The sequence below is a fragment of the Glandiceps talaboti genome, chromosome 21 (assembly GCF_964340395.1).
Source record: "Glandiceps talaboti chromosome 21, keGlaTala1.1, whole genome shotgun sequence".
Taxonomy (NCBI): domain Eukaryota; kingdom Metazoa; phylum Hemichordata; class Enteropneusta; family Spengelidae; genus Glandiceps; species Glandiceps talaboti.
The window spans coordinates 12,628,542-12,649,385 of NC_135569.1; the positions used below are offsets into that span (position 1 = coordinate 12,628,542).

The window sequence follows — 20,844 nt, forward strand, 5'->3', positions numbered from 1 at the left end:
TTCCATGTAATTCATGTAGATTGTTGTACATCGTCAAAAAAATGAACAAATATAAAGAAAAAATCCAAAAGAATATCATGCATTCACTGATGTGTCTCATTTAATTTTATGATTCGTGAAAATAAAATATATGATTAGTTTTGATTTTATTCAGGTACTATCAATTAACAATGAATTTTTCCATAAGAGCAGGAAATGAAATAAGTCCCTCATAGTATAACCTGTTCCCCCTTTTTATGAATGGAACATCCCATACAGAATTGAATATAAAACATTTGCTGTTGAACAAACACAGTGAGTGTGCTACACTGATGTGAGTTATTTAATTTGTGTTGGCTTCATTACGTCTAACATTTCATTGTGAACACCGTAAAAACCACTTCACTCTGCTTTACACCTCTGCCACATTAGGCAGCAAATTCTTAATTTCCCAACTAAAGATCTCGTTATTGTGTACGAGTGACGGACATTTTGACACTATGGATCAGTTGGTTCACTGTGGTCTAGATATTGCTGTACATTGTGTAAGTCTATGAAGATAACACAAGACAAGTCTAAAACTGAGTGTAGGTGAGTCATATCTCCTTTTATTTCACAAATTGTTCTAATTTCCTTACGAATATTTTATGCTTCATTTCTGATGACAATTCCAAATTCAATTATTTTTCTCCAAATGTGATGGAATTCAACACACACACACACCTCTTGTCAGATAGCAAAGAAACCATTTCATTCTCTGTCTCAGTCTTTCATTACACAGAAGAGGCAAGCAATGGATACAAATTGAATGTATTCATTTTGGTGCATGAAAAATTTAGCTGACACAATTTTTCACACATTTTTCTCCACTATATTTTGGTGGATGAAAATTATTGAGCATAGTGTGCATCATTTTATGTACGTATGGCTAAAACATTTATCACCAAAATGAATACCTCACAGTACATGGGGATAGGACTTCACTAATGTTGTTTGTAATTTTGATATACCTGACTACATATGTGCAATGAAAGCATTTGTGTAACAAAATTTTATAAATATTCAGGAGAACCGATTTCCTGATTGTGTGTATGCTGTACAGTTGAACATCACAAGACAATCCCTGCTGATATCCATGGTTAGTCTGCTGCAAATCCTTAGACTGACCTCCGTGTCAAATTACTCTATTTCTACCACACAATAAGTAATAAAACTTATATTGATTTTATATCATTACAGTAAATTACTATTATCACCCCATTACATTTTTACAACCACACATCAATTTAAAATCAATAGAGTTATATACTATATGATAGCACCACAAAGGTTTACACACTGCAATATAATTTTCTGTATATTTTCAGATTTTTTCTCTGAAAACATCATTGATCATCTGAGCCAGTGTAATTTATATGTTCAGAATACTAAGAATTTAGAAAGAAAGATATTTAGCAAAGATATTTAGAAAGATATTTATAGCAAGATATTTAGCAAGATATTTATAGCAAGATATTTAGAAAGATATTTAGCAAGATATTTAGCAAGATATTTATAGCAAGATATTTAGTAAGATATTTAGAAAGATATTTAGAAAGATATTTAGTAAGATATTTAGAAAGATATTTAGCAACATATTTAGAAAGATATTTAGTAAGATATTTAGTAAGATATTTAGCAAGATATTTAGAAAGATATTTAGCAAGATATTTAGAAAGATATTTAGCAACATATTTAGAAAGATATCTAGAAAGATATTTAGTAAGATATTTAGAAAGATATCTAGAAAGATATTTAGTAAGATATTTAGAAAGATATTTAGCAAGATATTTAGAAAGATATTTAGCAACATATTTAGAAAGATATTTAGTAAGATATTTAGAAAGATATCTAGAAAGATATTTAGTAAGATATTTAGTAAGATATTTCGAAAGATATTTAGAAAGATATCTAGAAAGATATTTAGCAACATATTTAGAAAGATATCTAGAAAGATATTTAGTAAGATATTTAGTAAGATATTTAGAAAGATATCTAGAAAGATATTTAGTAAGATATTTAGTAAGATATTTCGAAAGATATTTAGAAAGATATCTAGAAAGATATTTAGCAACATATTTAGAAAGATATCTAGAAAGATATTTAGAAAGATATTTAGTAAGATATTTAGAAAGATATTTAGAAAGATATTTCTTGAAAATATGTGATCCATAAAATTTAGGTCAAACATATCCAGTGATTTTGTTAAGGGTGGTAAGTAGATAAAATCTACCTGAGTTCCCCTGTCATTTTACCAGGGTTCCCTACCAGTGTTTTTGTTAAGGGTGGTAAGTAGGTAAAATCTACCTGAGTTCCCCTGTCATTTTACCAGGGTTCCCTACCAGTGTTGTTGTTAAGGGTGGTAAGTAGGTAAAATCTACCTGAGTTCCCCAGTCATTTTACCAGGGTTCCCTACCAGTGTTTTTGTTAAGGGTGGTAAGTAGGTAAAATCTACCTGAGTTCCCCTGTCATTTTACCAAGGTTCCCCACTAATATTATGGTATACTAGAGTATGGGACACTATGCCAGTGTTACCGGATTTCACCTTCCTGTTACCAGGGTTCCCAGTCCTTAGCAAAAACACTGATATCGGACTACACCTTATCAGTATATATAATATTTTGTGAGGATTAAATAGGAATTGATTATAAAATAAACTTTAAATATACATTTAGTAATTGCATTTGATCGGAGAGACAATTAAAATGACACAAACTGTAGAAATGATTCTAGGCTATGACATATTCATAATTATATTTGTGTATTTGAAAGAGTGTCTGAAGAGGTATATTTGCTATGTATGGTTGTTGTTTGACGGAGTGGTTGTCATGACAACAAGCTATTTGAATAAGATGTTCATTAGAAAACTTTTAAAGATGACCTGTATCAAGTGTCTGTGATCAGTGTAAAGATTTACAGGTGAATACAGAATGATGATGTTGTCATTTAAGTTGTCATGGTAACAACAGCACAAGGTTTGACTATAGTAGATGTATAGAGGATTAATAGTGTGAGGTAAAGTAGTTTAGAAATATTTGTGAATGTCTAGTAATCACCAGTATGTGGTGTGTATCATCATCGTTGTCGTCGTTGTCATCGTCGTCAGCGTTGTCGTCATCAACATCGTCATCATCATCATCATCATCATCATCATCACCACCACCACCACCACCACTACCATCATCACTGTCATCACCACATCAAATAAAAAAGCTCAAGTAGCTACAACACTTTGTTCTTGTTCATGAATTGTTTTATCCATTCAAAAATAAACTCAACCTTCCCAGGAATTGATTCAATTCTTCTAATTAGCTGAATTAACCGTCTACCTGTGTTGACTTTATGACAATCTTTAGACAGCATTGTCGTTACACTTAGTATGACAGACTGCTAATACACATGATATTCATGCTAGAGAGAACAAGGTTGACTTTTTCTCAGTACCTGCAATAGTATTTTACCTAATACTAGAGGGTTAAAATAGAACAAGAAGGTTGACTTATTCTCAGTACCTGCAATAATATTTTACCTCATACTAGAGGGTCAAAATAGAACAAGAAGGTTGACTTATTCTCAGTACCTGTAATAGCATTTTACCTCATGCTAGAGGGTCAAAATAGAACAAGAAGGTTGACTTATTCTCAGTACCTGCAATAACATTTTACCTCATGCTAGAGGGTCAAAATAGAACAAGAAGGTTGACTTATTCTCAGTACCTGTAATAGCATTTTACCTCATACTAGAGGGTCAAAATAGAACAAGAAGGTTGACTTATTCTCAGTACCTGTAATAGCATTTTACCTCATGCTAGAGGGTCAAAATAGAACAAGAAGGTTGACTTATTCTCAGTACCTGTAATAGCATTTTACCTCATGCTAGAGGGTCAAAATAGAACAAGAAGGTTGACTTATTCTCAGTACCTACAATAGCATTTTACCTCATGCTAGAGGGTCAAAATAGAACAAGAAGGTTGACTTATTCTCAGTACCTGCAATAGCATTTTACCTCATGCTAGAGGGTCAAAATAGAACAAGAAGGTTGACTTATTCTCAGTACCTGCAATAGCATTTTACCTCATACTAGAGGGTTAAAATAGAACAAGAAGGTTGACTTATTCTCAGTTCCTGCAATAGCATTTTACCTCATGATAGAGGGTCAAAATAGAACAAGAAGGTTGACTTATTCTCAGTTCCTGCAATAACATTTTACTTCATGCTAGAGGGTCAAAATAGAACAAGAAGGTTGACTTATTCTCATGTGCACCTAGAGTACTGTATGTGAAATGCATCAGAGCGGAAATTATGATGTCGACCATGAAATTGAACATTCATTATTTTTATCATGCGCCTAGGGAGTAATATTCTATTTCAGGTACTGAAAATTGAGAATTGATGTTCAAACATCAATGGACATATTTTCTGTAAATAAGAAGGATTCCAACAGTAATTGCCAGTATCAATAAACAATGGATTTGGGTAGGGTGGAAATGACATACATACATCAGGTATTTAAAGAGTCCGTGGAAAGAATGAGATGTCTAGAAATAACATGTCGGAATGTCATCAAACGAGGACAATGATGACAAAATGGCATTCACAATGTCCTTGTTACACCATTATACTTTAATTGTTGGTAAAAGGGCGTTTGTTAGAAGGGTGCAATGTACCATAGAGTGAGGTTATTCTAAATGTACCCAAGACGTTTCCTTATACAGAAATGGTTCCTTTTCATGAAATGTATATTTTACAATCTAAATAACACAGCTGTTGAAGTGACCTACATCAAACACACCACATCACAGGCACACATCAGTGGAGTCTTTGATTTGGTGCGTTGCCATGGGATACACCGCCTGTGTCGACAATACTTTGTTTATGATTCAGTTACAAGCAACATTCACACTTTACTGTACTGGCACTAGTCCAGACATGGTGTGACGAGTGCTCCTTGTTACGTCCTATCAATTCGTCACACTATGACACAGGTGTGTATGCAGTAGTCTTGCTACCGGCGGTGAGTAGATAGACTAGTACCTTCTCTTCAATTTTGATTCCATTTACTGATTTGTAGTAACTATTCAAGTAAAAACGACTGGATTTTTGCCATTATTGGTAAAACTTCAGAAGTAAGTCACAAATTTAAAGATCTAACAAATATCCTGTAGGGTCAACTAGAGGGACAAGGTTTACAGAAATCCTTCAGAACCGTACAGCACATACAAGCTAGATATTTTAGCCACTAGAAAATATTATCATTTTGTCGTTGTCAGTTCTCAGAGAGTTATTTTTACTTGTTACCAGACTGGTACATTGTGTTCATGTACAAGAAGCAGGGCTTGAAATTAACAGTAGTCCTGTGTCCACAGACTACCAATTCTTGTCATGGGGCTACCATAATTTGCAGCTGGTAGCTCATTCAGGCTTCCACTGATTATGCAATGGATGGAAGATTTACAGACATAAAAGTATTTTAATAACAAACATATTTCCAATAGAGGAACTCTGTTTTCAGTTCAGGAATATGGGCTACAGGTCACAATCTCTGGGCTACCACTTCCAGAAATTGGTAGCCCACATGGACTACCAAAGAAAAAAAGTTCATTTCAAGCCTTGAAAAAGGCAGGAAGTACAGTCTAGAATACTAACTATCACCGAAAAAAAAAGGGTTGAAAAAAAAATGACAATGCTAAGTGCAATACTTCTTGCCATACTGTTCCATCTATACATGTGTCCTACATCTTAAAATGATGTAATTACATTTTGACAATGATTTTACAATGTCTTTACAGTAAAGATTAATCGATTCCTTCAAATCACCTTACTGAAAGGGACTTCCGTTATTCTGTTCCATTGCTTAGATCACATTGCAATCACATATAAATCTCCCAGTATGGTGTCTTTGTGCGGTGAAGTCGTTGGAATGCGACTCAAAAGATGGTGTGTCTATGCCTACTTTGCAACACACAATAGCACTAGGTAGAAGTACATACAAATCTCCTTACAAGTCGAACTTATTTAACAGCCGCTGAAAGACGCAGTCACACCCACAACATCAATTACACTGTATATATGCTTGTCGACTTCCAGGCTTTAAAAGTGATCATGATTGAGACTATATAACGGTGGCAAGTCAAATAGGGGAATATTTTGTGGAGTGACGTGCAGTGTGCCCTCTCATGATAGCCACATTTTGTTGTTGTGTGCCAAAACGAGAAAACTTGGATTTCTTGTGAGTCTCCACATAGATACGGGAACACCAAATTTTGGTGTGTCACTAGAAATTGTGTGCGTGAGTGGCACATCAAATTTGCCTAGAGGGCACACTGGTGATGTGATTGGTACACATAGATATCCGGAGAATAATCCCCCATAATCTCAATATCTCCTTAAAGACCCAAAATCCGATCCCAGATTTTCCTATTAGCGGTACTTTATTAATGGAGTCGTAAGGATTACATGGCTCACTCTTTTTTTTCGGGATTAAATTTTTCTACAGCTCTGCCTGACAATTGTTTTTTACACCTAAATGTCATTCTTATCTCAACTAGTCCTTGAAGCGAGGGGAGGGGGAGGGGAAGGGAGGGGGGTCAGATAGGGGATTAACTTGGAGGCATTTCATCAGCTTTAACTCTGTTTATTATATATTGATTTATTTATCATTTGACAACCTAGAGGACACCACACTTGAAACAAAGTCTTTCAAAACAAAATAATTCATATTTTTGTGATAAAACTGACAACTTTGTGAATTGAGGGTCAAAGTCCATTGACACACTTGGCACTCCCAGTGACAAGCTTGTACACTCCCCTAAAAATAATGGTCAAGGCATAAATAATCTACATAACAAAAGAAAACATTAGTATGTAAATTTGATCATTCCATTTTAAAGAAACCAGGGGGGCAGAGGGGTGCATTTTATAACACCATGTTTGGTGGGGTGTCATACTTGCATTTTATACCATAAACTCAAACAAGCATCAGCTACGGGAGGAGTGTACAATTGTAATGAAACTTTAAGAAAATACAAGAACAGTTTCAAATGGTATTTTGATCTTTAGAATCATCTAAAACAAGCTCTGTAAGTATTCACATCTTTATTTTGTCCTTGTTGTAAACATCTGTCTTAAACTATTCTGTGTAATATTCTGCTACCTGATATACACCTATGTATAATCAGCTACTGACAGAATTCTCAAGCTTTCTCATTTATATGCAATGCTGACTTCACAATGCTAGATGCGACCAAATCAATACATATGAGAAATGTATACAAGTTTGAACCAATCTCAGTTATTGCAGTTTTCCCAAAAAAGTTATGGTACGACGTATGGAAATCTGTGTAAATTTTATCAGCTCCAAACCATAACCCTCACGACACTTATTGGGGGTTCTCAACACTTAGCAAATTCACCAATCTCAAATTGTGTACCTTATATTTAGTTTGGATGCCAACGAGGTGTAAATTATTACGATACCGTATAGGGAACCTTGGGGGTGGTACTGGTGACCAGCTCTGGTGGGGTGTGTGGCCAATGCTGGAAACCCCGGGCCCCATTTTAGACCCAGTTTGACCAAAAATCAATATGGTAACCCCATTTTAGACCATTACAGGTTTTCAAAAGATGAAAGTTTAGACCTAAATACATTTTCCTTAGGTGGCAACATTTTGGGACAATTAATGGTAGTTATGATTTGGTAAAGGACAATGGACCATATTTTAGAACAAGCAAAATTGAAAATACTGCAAAGACCCAATTTTAGACTCTTCAGCTCAAAAAACGCAGACCCCATTTTAGACCAAAGGGCTAGAAAACGCACCCCAGAGGGCAGCACATATACATAAATTATACTCAAATAAGGGGAGTAAACCCCCCCCCCCTCCCCGATAGGGACAAGACTACAATCAATATTTCAACTGAACCAAATACAGTGCCCTCAAATTGTGTACCTTATATTCACCTGAAGTAAAATGGTTTAAAAAATCACATACTTCAAGCACGCTGTAATTTTCCGCTCATTTTTCAGTTTGCTCTACAGTCACAGACATGAAGTGTCAGATTCATGACACAGTTAGTGTATTGATATAGCTAACACTTCACAGACATAAATTATGGCATAAATACACAATTATAAATGACTTCACAGTTTCCACTAACACCAATTGAAGATGTTAATGGACCAATTGTTGACTTCAATTCCATTTATACCATGTACAGTCAGCTAACTCTAGGCAACTGTCAAGTATGTTCAATCCTTGTCATAAATTTCTGTTTCCCTGTTATAGTTACGAGGCAAATATTCTGTTATTGAATCTGTTAAATTCTCTGTACCTGAAAATAGAATATTATGCGTATCATAAAAATAATGAACATTGGCTTTCGTGATTAGCACTATAAAGTCCACTCCACATGTTTCACATGTATTACTATAGGCGTGCACGAGAAGTAGTCAATATTCTTCTTGTTCTATTTTGACCCTCTAGCATGAGGAAAAATGTTATTGCAGGTACTGAGAGTAGGTCAACCTTCTTGTTCTATTTTGACCCTCTAGTATGAGGTAAAATACTATTACAGGTACTGAGAATAAGTCAACCTTATTCTGTTTTGACCCTCTTGCATGAGGTAAAATGCTATTGTAGGTACTGAGAATAAGTCAACCTTCTTGTTCTATTTTGACCCTCTAGTATGAGGTAAAATGCTATTACAGGTACTGAGAATAAGTCGACCTTCTTGTTCTATTTTGACCCTCTAGCATGAGGTAAACTGCTATTACAGGTACCTAGAATAAGTCAACCTTCTTGTTCTATTTTGACCCTCTTGTATGAGGTAAAATGTTATTGCAGGTACTGAGAATAAGTCAACCTTCTTGTTCTATTTTGACCCTCTAGTATGAGGTAAAATGCTATTGCAGGTACCAAGAATAAGTCAACCTTCTTGTGCTATTTTGACTCTCTAGCATGAGGTAAAATGTTATTACAGGAACTGAGAATAAGTCCACCTTCTTGTTCTATTTTGACCGTCTAGCATGAGGTAAAATGCTACTGCAGGTACTGAGAATAATCAACCTTCTTGTTCTATTTTGACCCTCTAGCATGAGGTAAAATGCTATTACAGGTACTGAGAATAAGTCAACCTTCTTGTTCTATTTTGACCCTCTAGCATGAGGTAAAATGTTATTACAGGAACTGAGAATAAGTCCACCTTCTTGTTCTATTTTGACCGTCTAGCATGAGGTAAATGCTACTGCAGGTACTGAGAATAATCAACCTTCTTGTTCTATTTTGACCCTCTAGCATGAGGTAAAATGCTATTACAGGTACTGAGAATAAGTCAACCTTCTTGTTCTATTTTGACCCTCTAGCATGAGGTAAAATGCTATTACAGGTACTGAGAATAAGTCAACCTTCTTGTTCTATTTTGACCCTCTAGTATGAGGTAAAATGTTATTACAGGTACTGAGAATAAGTCAACCTTCTTGTTCTATTTTGACCCTCTAGCATGAGGTAAAATGCTGTTGTAGGTACTGAGAATAAGTCAACCTTCTTGTTCTATTTTGACCCTCTAACATGATGTAAAATGCTATTGCAGGTACCTAGAATTTGAGGTGGATCTTTCCGAATATAATAAGCCATGTTCTTTTTCATGGCTCAGAAACTGGATGGTTAATAGAGTTTGTCTTATAAACTGCTGGAACATCACCCACTTGTGTAATCTATCACATTGAAGACTAATAGATTTAGTTTGCGTCTATTTAGTAAACTGACGGCTGGATTACCAGTGTCGTATTGAATTTAAAAAAAACTGACTACCAAGCCGAGAATTTGGAATATGAGCCCCTGTTCAGTAAATGTTGATTCTTTCTTAGGACATTGTCTGTGTATAATGTAAACCTCGTATGTGCAGACTGATATAATGAAAGTGTAAATAAAGTACAGCTGTGCGGTGAAAATACTTGAAAACACTTTTCTTTTTTAGTTTGATGTGTGTGTTCTGACACTCCCTTTCAGTATATAAAATGTCTGCTGACTGGTTTGTTCAAAACAAGGTCACCTGAGTGGCACACAAAGGTCACTTGAGGACATCCTTGATGACATCACAGGTTTACATCAATGATAGAGCCATTGAGCAAACAGGATTCTGGTTGCTATGAGAACACTTTCCATTGTTGGTTGCTATGGTTAAACAGCTTCACATACTCTTGGTATTTCTTAAATATGGAGTGCAGTTACTTAATTTTGTACAAGAAGTGAAGTTGTCTCGACTTAATGTGTCATGAAAAGTGGCAATTCATAATACTGTTTGCTTTTAGTTTTAACGGCCAGGGTTTCAGTCCCAGGTTTTTGCATAAGTGTTTTTTTATCAGCTGAGCCATGAGATTAAATAGGATTTATTCTGTTCCAGACCAACTCTTTCTGTAGCTCTGAAAAAAACTGTTTTTCAAACTTAAATGTTAATCCTAATCTGAGCTGGGCCTTTAGACTCCAATCCATAGAATAAATAAATAAGTAAATAAATAATCTTTATTTACACTGGATAGTTCTTTAAACACTCGTCTCCAAAGAAGGCCAATGAGGGCCATCCCTCATGGGTTCAGTGTTAATGCAGGAGGAAACCAGAGTACCCGGGGAAAACTTGTGTTGTTCGTTAGAGTCAAACTGAACGACACTCTTCTTACTTACAGCGTGGTAAATTTAATCAAACCCTGAATGGGTTCGAACCCTGTCCGTAGTGGTAAGAGGTAAGTGGTTTAACCACTCGGCCACCGACAACCCCAAAGAAGGAAAAGATATACACTGATCCGGTTTTCTTATCTAGCATTCAATGACAAAATGAAAACCAATCTCTCCATTCATGTCTTGACTAGGTGTGTTTATAACTGACAGGCCATATGAAGTCATGTGTAAATCCTTCTAGCAATGACAATAGAAACAAACAATTGAAAGTTTTGATCTAACGGTCTGATGTCGGTAGTTGTACATGTAAAGGTTATGAAGTTGTCATATATCTTATACTCGCCTATTGTGTGATACATGCATACATGATACAGTGACACTGATAAGTGATAGACCACTGAATTTAGCTCAGCTGCAGGGCAGCATAAAATGAACAACAACATATGCACTGCTGAATTCAGATAAACGATGTCACTGCATACAGTGAACACACTGAATTCAGCCCAGCCAAGCGATGTCGCTGCATGAGTGGAGAACTTATACGCATTAGATCAAAGACCACACTTATATACTACCACACTTGACAGCATAGAATTTACAGAACTAATAAACACCTGAGTAACAAAAGAATCACTGTTTTGTAAAGACTTTTACTCATTTATCACACGGTTTGTACAGAACAGGACAGCTATCGGACAGTACATGTTTATGGACTTTAATGCTGTGTGCCATCAATGGTACAAGTTGTTTCCTGAGAAGTTCTGTGTGTGTGATTTCACAGTGTAAACAGAAGGTATTACCCTGGTATTTGAGCCTTCAAGTTTACTAAGGTAGACACAAACTAAAACTATTGTCGTAACATGTTGATACAACTGCATGTGGTGAGCTATTTGAATGGACATTCATAGTCTCAATTGGGAGTTCAAGTTCCAAACTTGCATTGTACTGTTTTGGGACTTCCCATGTTTACACTATGTCGATCGCAGGGTGATTAGAATGGCATAACAGAGGAACTGCTATCACCCACTTGTGTAAACTACCACATTGAAGAAGAATATATTTAGTTTGTGTCCAGTTTTGAAAACCTGAAGGCTGAATTACCAGTGTTGTATCGTACACAGTACAAAGAAAGTATGTCCTCTGTTGACATTCCGTTAGATTTGATAGGATGTTGTTCTCATACTACCGTCACCATGTCATGTTTCTACAATCCATAACATCACATGTAAAATATGACCAAGTTGTTGTAACTGGAACAAATTTTTTCTTGACTTTTTTTATATATTTGTTGGATTTTCCGATGCATATACAGTCATCTAGATCAAACCCTATCAACAAGTTAAAATTTGTTGACAAATAAGTCAGTGGAGGTGTTCTTTTTTACACATGGACATCAAGTCAGTGTACACAAGTACCATCAGCAATGACAGTAAGGAAGTCATTCAGTCACCAAATCATTGATATTAACCTGTATTGTTGTTACTTGAAATTTAATTTTAACACTTAGGTGTGTCATAAAAATAATGATCATTCAATTTCTTGATTGACACTCTGCTCCAAATGCTACACATGTGTTGCTATAGCAATAACCTTTGAACTATAACCTATAACCTTTGTAAAGTCAACCTTCTTGTTCTATTTTGACCCTCTAGCGCGAGGTAAAATGATATTAGAGGTACTGAGAATAAGTCAACCTTCTTGTTCTATTTTGACCCTCTAGCATGAGATAAAATGCTATTACAGGTTTTGAGAATTAGTCAACCTTCTTGTTCTATTTTGGCCATCTAGTATGACATAAAATGCTATTATAGGTACCGAGAATAAGTCAACCTTCTTGTTCTATTTTGACCATCTAGCGCGAGGTAAAATGCTATTACAGGTACTGAGAATAAGTCAACCTTCTTGTTCTATTTTGACTCCCTAGTATGAGATAAAATACTATTACAGGTACCGAGAATTGTAGTGAAATTACAATTTGACTGTGTGGGTTTAGAAATTTGGATTCACTGACTGACTTGTTAGTTGATGTCTTTTTGAACAGTTTCCAAGAGATATTGAACATAAATGTGTAACTGTATATTGAACATAAAGGAAGGTAGTAACAGGTACTAGTAATCCATTGACTGGTCACACCTAGTAATGAAAGATTTACTGAAATTGTACACTCCATTAAATCAGTGATCTCACAGCCTGGTGTCATGACAAACTATTAACTATACTGGTAATCTGTTAATCATGAACTGGTATTTCATAGTGGGTGTAAGTATGTCAAGTTTAGTGGAGTGTATTGGGTCCATTTAACTGTAATGCATGCCGAAATTGTTGTAAAACAGAAAGGTAGCTACAGATAAGAAGTCTGATATACTTTCCAGGACCAGAATAGCCTAGAGTCAAGTCATGTGGGGACTTTGTCTATCACCCCTCCCTAGTAGCCTAGAGTCAAGTCATGTGGGGATTTTGTCTATCACTCCTCCCTAGTAGCCTAGAGTCAAGTCATGTGGGGACTTTGTCTATCATCCCTCCCCAGTAGCCTAGAGTCAAGTCGTATGGGGACTTTGTCTATCACCCCTTCCTAGTAGCCTAGAGTCAAGTCATGTGGGGACTTTGTCTATCACCCCTCCCTAGTAGCCTAGAGTCAAGTCGTATGGGGACTTTGTCTATCATCCCTCCCCAGTAGCCTAGAGTCAAGTCATGTGGGGACTTTGTCTATCACCCCTTCTCAGTAGCCTAGAGTCAAGTCATGTGGGGACTTTGTCTATCATCCCTCCCCAGTAGCCTAGAGTCAAGTCATGTGGGGACTTTGTCTATCACCCTTCCCTAGTAGCCTAGAGTCAAGTCGTATGGGGACTTTGTCTATCACTCCTCCCTAGTAACTTAGAGTTAAGTCATTTGGGGACTTTGTCTATCACTCCTTCCTCGTAACTTAGAGTTAAGGTATGTGTGGATTTTGGCAGCCATCCTCTGGGGAGGGGGCGATACACAAAGTCCACACAGGCTAGGTCCAGTACAAAGAAACACTGTATAGTGCATACAAAATATATCTCCAAACTGGAAGTAGAAAAACATGGACTGAAATCAAAGATGGTTACATTGCCAGGCTGTTGGCATGGTGATGAACATCCTGGACGTCACAAGAAGGGAATGTATCGATTCTAAATGTCAGAGAAAATGTACCAAGTGAATTATTAGCTTTGTCACAATCAGTACATAGATGGCGGCATTATACTCTCATAGTGACATTGGTACATAGCTTGGTAACGGCGGAATGTGTATCGGACAAACAAAATGAACAACATACAGATACCGAACACAGACGAAATCAACGCAATGCTGATTAGAAACTATAGAATTCGAATACACGTGCAAAATTAATAAACATGAAATTAATCAAGTGGTAAAACTTTGATAGTCTTAGGGAGCCCTAAACACACAGATTTCTTATTTACTGAAGAGTTATGTAGGCTTAAATTGTAGTCAGTGTGGTTTGCAGTAAGACAGGTCTATCCATTGGTATTTGGAAATGAACAATAATCGATTCTCTGTACCGGGATATCTGGTAGGTCTGAAAACCATGGTAGCAAATTATTTTTTTTTTCTGTTAATTTTAGTTTTGGTTTTGCTAAATGTTTGTGTTAGTGCACTTGTGAAGGAGTGTACATGATGATTGCTGAGTGTTCAAACTATGCATCCACAAATTTATAATTTGACGAATGACGGAAATGAGCCGACTGGTGATTCATAGTTTTTCTACAGAGACCACAAACCAATACATACAATACCGTCATTGCATAGTAGACAGGTATTTCAATGAACTTGAACTGTTGAACCATTTCCAGTTAAGAATTACACTTTTTATTCATCAAAGTCAACAGAAATATTGGAAAGTTACAGTTAGCAGGCAAAAACCCAAAATCTGTTCTTTTCTACTTGAGATGAAATGGCATGAAATGTCTATTAAAGTGGTCATATGGATGAGAATTTGGTATTTATTTTGAATTTTGAATTGATAAATTAATTTTATCATGGCTTCCTACTTGAAAAATCATTGTGAAACAATATTGACAAAGTCTGTGTTTGTAACTCAATGAATTGGACAAGAAGTAATAAATGTGAAAAAAGTTGAAAAATGTGTAAAAAGTTTGTTATTGTACGTACAATAACAAACTTTTTACACATTTTTCAGCTTTTTGCTGAAAAATGAGTTACAAACACAGAATTTGTCAACGTTGTTTCACATTGATTTTTCAAGTAGGAAGCCATTTCAGAATTTTTTATAAATTTATATTTGCATATTAGAGTTTTTTTTTTTTGTAAAGGCTTTTAGATCCTAAAATAAGAGAAGTAAAGATTTTAAAGATTCCTATCACTGGGTGTTATAAGATTTTTTGAAGCAGACATGCACTGCAGTGTATGAGAAACTGAGATGAAGCTAAAAATGTGATTGCGCCATCTAGTGACCAACAGTATTATCTTGAAAGGGAAGTGGCTGAAACTAAAATAAATTCATCAAGAAGGGTGTTTAAGTCTAAGTTCTGGGTAGTTTCATTTCCATAGTTACACCACTGCAATAGATATCATGAATATGAAAAAAAAAGTAACCTCCATTGAAATATTTGAAAGTTGAATTCAAGTACACACAACTGTAGTCTGTTAGGTATGCCATGTTAGGGCGCCCTCACACATTGGTCAACCCATTTCAGATAGGTAGAGCAGACTGGAGAGGGCGGAGTGATACGATGTGATGTATCTTACATTCTAATACTGCTTCAATTGTTTATTTTCCTACTAATAAACAACATGATTACTTAACTGTTCCTACATCTTGTATATTTGGGTTGGAAATTGTCTGTTTTTTTTTCTAAATGTCAGAGAAAATGTATCAAGTGAATTATTAGCTTTGTCACAATCAGTGCATAGATGGCGGCATTATACTCTTAGAGTGACATTGGTACATAACTTGGTAACGATGGAATGTGTATCGGACAAACGAAATGAACAGCATACAGATACCGAACACAGACGAAATCAACGCAATGCTGATTAGAAACTATAGAATTCAAATACACGTGCAAATTTAATAAACATGAAATTAATCAAGTGGTAAAACTTTGATAGTCTTAGGGAGCCCTAAACACACAGATTTCTTATTTACAGAAGAGTTATGTAGGCTTAAATTGTAGTCAGGATGGTCTGCGGTAAGACAGGTCTATCCATTGGTATTTGGAAATGAACAATAATCGATTCTCTGTACCGGTATATCTGGTAGGTCTGAAAACCATGGTAGCAAATTATTTTTTTTTCTCTCTCTTAATTTTAGTTTTTGTTTTGCTAAATGTTTGTGTTATTGTACTTGTGATGGAGTGTACATGATGATTGCTGAGAGCCTGAGTGTTCAAACTATGCATCCACAAATTTATAATTTGACGAACGGCGGAAATAAGCCGACTGGTGATTCATAGTTTTTCTACAGAGACCACAAACCAATACACACAGTACCGTCATTGAATAGTAGACGGGTATTTCAACGAACTTGAACTGTTGAACCATTTCCAGTTAAGAATTACACTTTTTATTCATCAAAATCAACAGAAATATAGGAAAGTTACAGTTAGCAGGCAAAAACCCAAAATCTGTTCTTTTCTGCTTGAGATGAAATGATATGTCTATTAAAGGGGTCATATGGATGAGAATTTGGTATTAATTTTGAATTTTAAATTGATAAATTAATTTTATCATGGCTTCCTACTTGAAAAATCATTGTGAAACAATATTGACAAAGTCTGTGTTTGTAACTCAATGAATTGGACAAGAAGTAATAAACGTGAAAAAAGTTGAAAAATGTATAAAAAGTTTGTTATTGTATGTACAATAACAAACTTTTTACACATTTTTCAGCTTTTTGCTGAAAAATGAGTTACAAACACAGAATTTGTCAACGTTGTTTCACATTGATTTTTCAAGTAGGAAGCCATGTCAGAATTTTTTATAAATTAAAAATCAAAAATAAATACCAAATCCTCGTCCATATGTCCACTTCAAAGGAGCTTTTGTATTATCATATATAAAGTTATGGTGTCGTATTTATACAAGAATTACATCGGCTTAATTTGTATTTAGTCTAGTGATCTGTGGGAGGTGGGTCTTTACCTTGGTATTTTCAAATGATCAATAATAGATTTTCTATTTACAAAAAGATTTAGGGCAAAAGAAAAAGAAGAAAAGAATTGTTTCTGGTCTGGATATTTTGTCTAAAGTGGTGCAACGATTTTTTCTTTTCTTTTTTGTTCTCACCAAACCTGTTACTTATTCTACTACATGTATTTATGTCACATTACTATTACTTTTATTTAGTACTTTAGAGCACGTGTGTATGTGGGGTAGATGTCATTTTCTTGTTCATGATTGGCTCTGTAGTTGTCTTCACTGAAGTAGGGAGGGTTATTTTTTTGTTTCCCCACAGATAATTGAACTATTTACACATGGACATCAATTCAGTGTACACAGTACCACTATTGACTAGTAGACAGGCAATTCAGCTAATCAGAATAATTGGCGGGTGTGGGGAAAACATAGAAAAGATATAGTTACTTGTTCTTTAACGATGTATTTTGTAAATCTGGAATCTATTTTTCCTGGGTGAATCCAGGGACAAAACAACAAGAAATATCCGACTTGTGTAATGTATAAAGTCAAAATTGAACTTTAAATTTGTACAATGCATTTTATTCACGTGTAAAGTCATGGCATTTATCAACAGTCTGGGGGATATGAATGGTATCTTTGGTTTGTTAGATATTTGCTTACAGTGGTATGTGTGATACAATATAATGAAGCATTGTGTACAAAATGTACAAGAGATCAAATTTTATATGGTGGTTTCTGAACTCTGAGCATAAATTATTCATCAAGTTATATTTCAGCTATACTGAACAAACAATTTATACTCGTTGAGTTCAGAACAACAAAACGACACGATTCCGGTGTAACGACACAAACGTTTTCGGTACGACAAATTGTGTTTTGGAGACATCACAATTTTGGTTCTTATTCGAAATTTCAAACAGTGACATGTATTGATTGTAAGACTTACAGCATTGGGAACATTTTTAGCCGTATTGCATGTTGCTATGTTAGAAGTGACAATGGCAACAGTACGACAGGTAAAAAGTATACTTGGGTGAATTGAATTGTAGTTTCTTTGTTGTTTTCACACAACAGACAACATACAGCTAAAACTTTGACAGTCGTTAGATGGATAATTAGTTATAAGAATAATCACCTGTGTTTGTTCGGACGTTAAGTAGGTAAAAATATACTGGAGTTCGCCAGGTGTTTCACCCGGGTTCCCCATCAAATGGAGTGCAAAGTGTAGAAATATATGCTAATTTGACCTGATTTCTCCCCTCTGTTAAGTGTGACCAGGGTTACCAAACCTTAGCATATACACTGACCATTGTTAATTTTCTGTTGTTTTCTTTCAGCAGGTATTCTGGAGAGTTGTCGTCATGGTGATGAAATACACAGAGCTGAGTTGTCGGCCATCTTGTGAGAAACAATATTAGTTTCATGATATATGCTGCAATTCGGACATAAGTTTTTACATTATCATAAAACAGCTGGATGTCTGTGTTACAACTATACAACCAGGAATTTCAAATTTTGACATTACATTGGAGCACATTCTTCAGGGATATTTTCGCACTTAATGAGTCTGATACTACTTTTTGAGATGGGTAACAATGTACAGAATACCATCATGACAGCATGTGGATTTCACAGCCTAGCAATACTGCCCTCAGTGTTCATTTTTGTAACACTCTTTGTTTCTGCCACAACTGCTACATGTCCAACATCATGTACCTGTAATGCCACTAGTGATGCTGTAGTAGTGAACTGCCAAAGTCAGAACCTGACCTCAATTCCTACGTCACTGCCTGCAAACACCACCCATCTATATTTACGTGATAATCACATCACAAATCTGCAGAACCTGAAGACTTATACGGCTTCGCTTGTTGTTCTTGATCTCAGCTGGAACAGAGTGAGAGATATCCCAATGGGGATTTTTAAACCTGGTTTATCCGATTCCAATCTTGTGTTACTAGATTTGAGCTACAACAGTCTGCAATCAATCCCTGAACATTCGTTTGCCTACTTACATAATTTGAAAATACTGGATCTAAGCGGTAACCGAATTGAATTGATACTAACGAAATCTTTCAACGACCTCTCAAATATTCATGAGCTGCGTCTCCATGACAACAAGATCTCCTGGACTAATATGGCATTTACGGGGATGACGACGTTACAAGTTCTTGATCTGAGTACAAATGCAGTATTCGGGATAACCGTTAATATATTTGAAGATCTGTACAATCTGACTAAGCTTTCACTGCAACGAAACGTCATTTCAACAGTGGGCGAGGACGCCTTTCACTCACTCGCGAACCTAGCAACAGTAGATCTTAGCTATAATCCATTCACTGAGCTGCCAAGAACATTGTTTGATGAACTCCATAATTTAGAGTATCTACAAATGAGTGCCGACAGTCTTGTTCCTACGGCAACTGTCGCAGCGAAACAAAACTACGAAAACCAATGGTTTGAGGCCATCATTAGGTTGGGAAAGACTTTACAAGACAACTCCTATTTCAGAAATGAGAATGGGAATTTCACTCAACAGAAAGTTGGAATTAAGTTTATCGAAAATATCAACACTATTACCACACATAAAGCTGTATCAAATACAGAATTCGTGACGGAGGACACGTCTCGTGGTTTGATACGACATCATGCTAAATTTTATGACAAATCTTTAACGGATGGTAATTAATACAAACACACTGTATATTTGAATAATACTGTGCGACAATTATTTTAATGTTCGAGAAATAACGAGTATTGTTCCACAAAAAGTACAATCTGATGAACTAATGTCAGAGATTCTGGTTGATTTTCTTCTTAAAGTTGACAGTTTAATCATAGGATTTTTGTAATACAATCCCGTGTTCTCTGCTTTAGTATTTTCTTATAAGTGGCGGCATAAAGATTAAAATTTTGGAATTCGTTATGTTTAGTATTCACAGACTTACAAATGTGAGATTTACTCTGCAGGGACATAAAGTAGTAAAACTAATAACCTGAATTTGGGACTTCATTCACAACTGCATTTTTGTCATAGATCACATACCAAAGTCATCCAATATTAGCATAGCCTTCATTTATTCCAATCATTTAGCAGCAACCCTGAACTTTAACCCTGGAAACCCTCCTTATCTAAGAAACTAAATACACTTTAATACATAATCAAATGGAATTTTGTGTCAGACACAAAAGATATGTCGACTCTAAACCCCCCTTTGTACCTAACATAAATTTAACCCGACTCAGAGTGGACATTAACTGTTCACATTTTTTTTTATGTTACGTAAGACTAGAGTCGATTCACAGTCGACTAAACTAGCTCAGTGAGAACTCCCTAAGTTATGATGCACAGAATTGCAGCACTCCGTCGATCAGACCAGGCTAAATTTTGTACAAAGACATACACCTACTTTGCTACATTTATATGTTATCAATTTGTTTGCAGCAGTTTATGTCTCATACTCTGAACGGAAACACTGTAAAAACCCTTCACAGCTGACGATAAATATCATTTTTACAAAATTTGGTCCAGCTATAATTCCAATGCTCCATAACTCGTATTTTATCATTTCAAAATTTGTTTTTTGTTTTAAGTTGTGGTTGGGCCAAAATCTTAGTTCAATTACCATGACTACCTTTTTAACAATTTTGTGAAAATGTAAAATTTGTAACAAGCTTTAAAGCCACTAAGCAGCTGATCGTAAACTCATTTACACATGTGGTCATTAACTTTTTCAAATATTATGTTATACATATTTGCACAGTGTTTGATGTGTCATGTACGCATAGCATATTAGTAACTTTGAAGTACACATTTTTGCATTTTTTCCTGTTAATGTTAACAAGTTTGAATATCAAATGTAAATTTTTTTTTTTTAAATAATAAAATGTGGTTTGGAATAATTATTCGTGTATTTCTTATTTTTCTTTGCATATTAGAGTTTTTTTGTAAAGGTTTCTAGATCCTAAAATGGGAGAAGTAAATTACTTTTTAAAGATTCCAATCGCTG

The 20,844-nt window shown here is 35.4% G+C and overlaps 2 protein-coding genes across 3 annotated transcripts in view; one reads left to right on the forward strand and one right to left on the reverse strand.

Moving 5' to 3' along the window:
• LOC144451346 (protein ELYS-like) overlaps positions 1–20,844 on the reverse strand; it is a 66,893-nt gene that overhangs the window by 18,837 nt on the left and 27,212 nt on the right. The window lies entirely within an intron of this gene.
• LOC144451566 (uncharacterized) lies at positions 553–20,549 on the forward strand. 2 transcript variants are annotated; one of them, XM_078142444.1, is made up of 2 exons: positions 553–570; positions 18,175–20,549. In XM_078142444.1, the coding sequence occupies exon 2, from the start codon at positions 18,396–18,398 to the stop codon at positions 19,521–19,523; it is 1,128 nt and encodes a 375-aa protein (XP_077998570.1). In that variant the 5' UTR covers positions 553–570; positions 18,175–18,395; the 3' UTR covers positions 19,524–20,549. The 2 variants fall into 2 exon arrangements, with proteins under 2 accessions (XP_077998570.1, XP_077998569.1); XM_078142443.1 differs by lacking the exon at positions 553–570 and adding an exon at positions 4,931–5,031.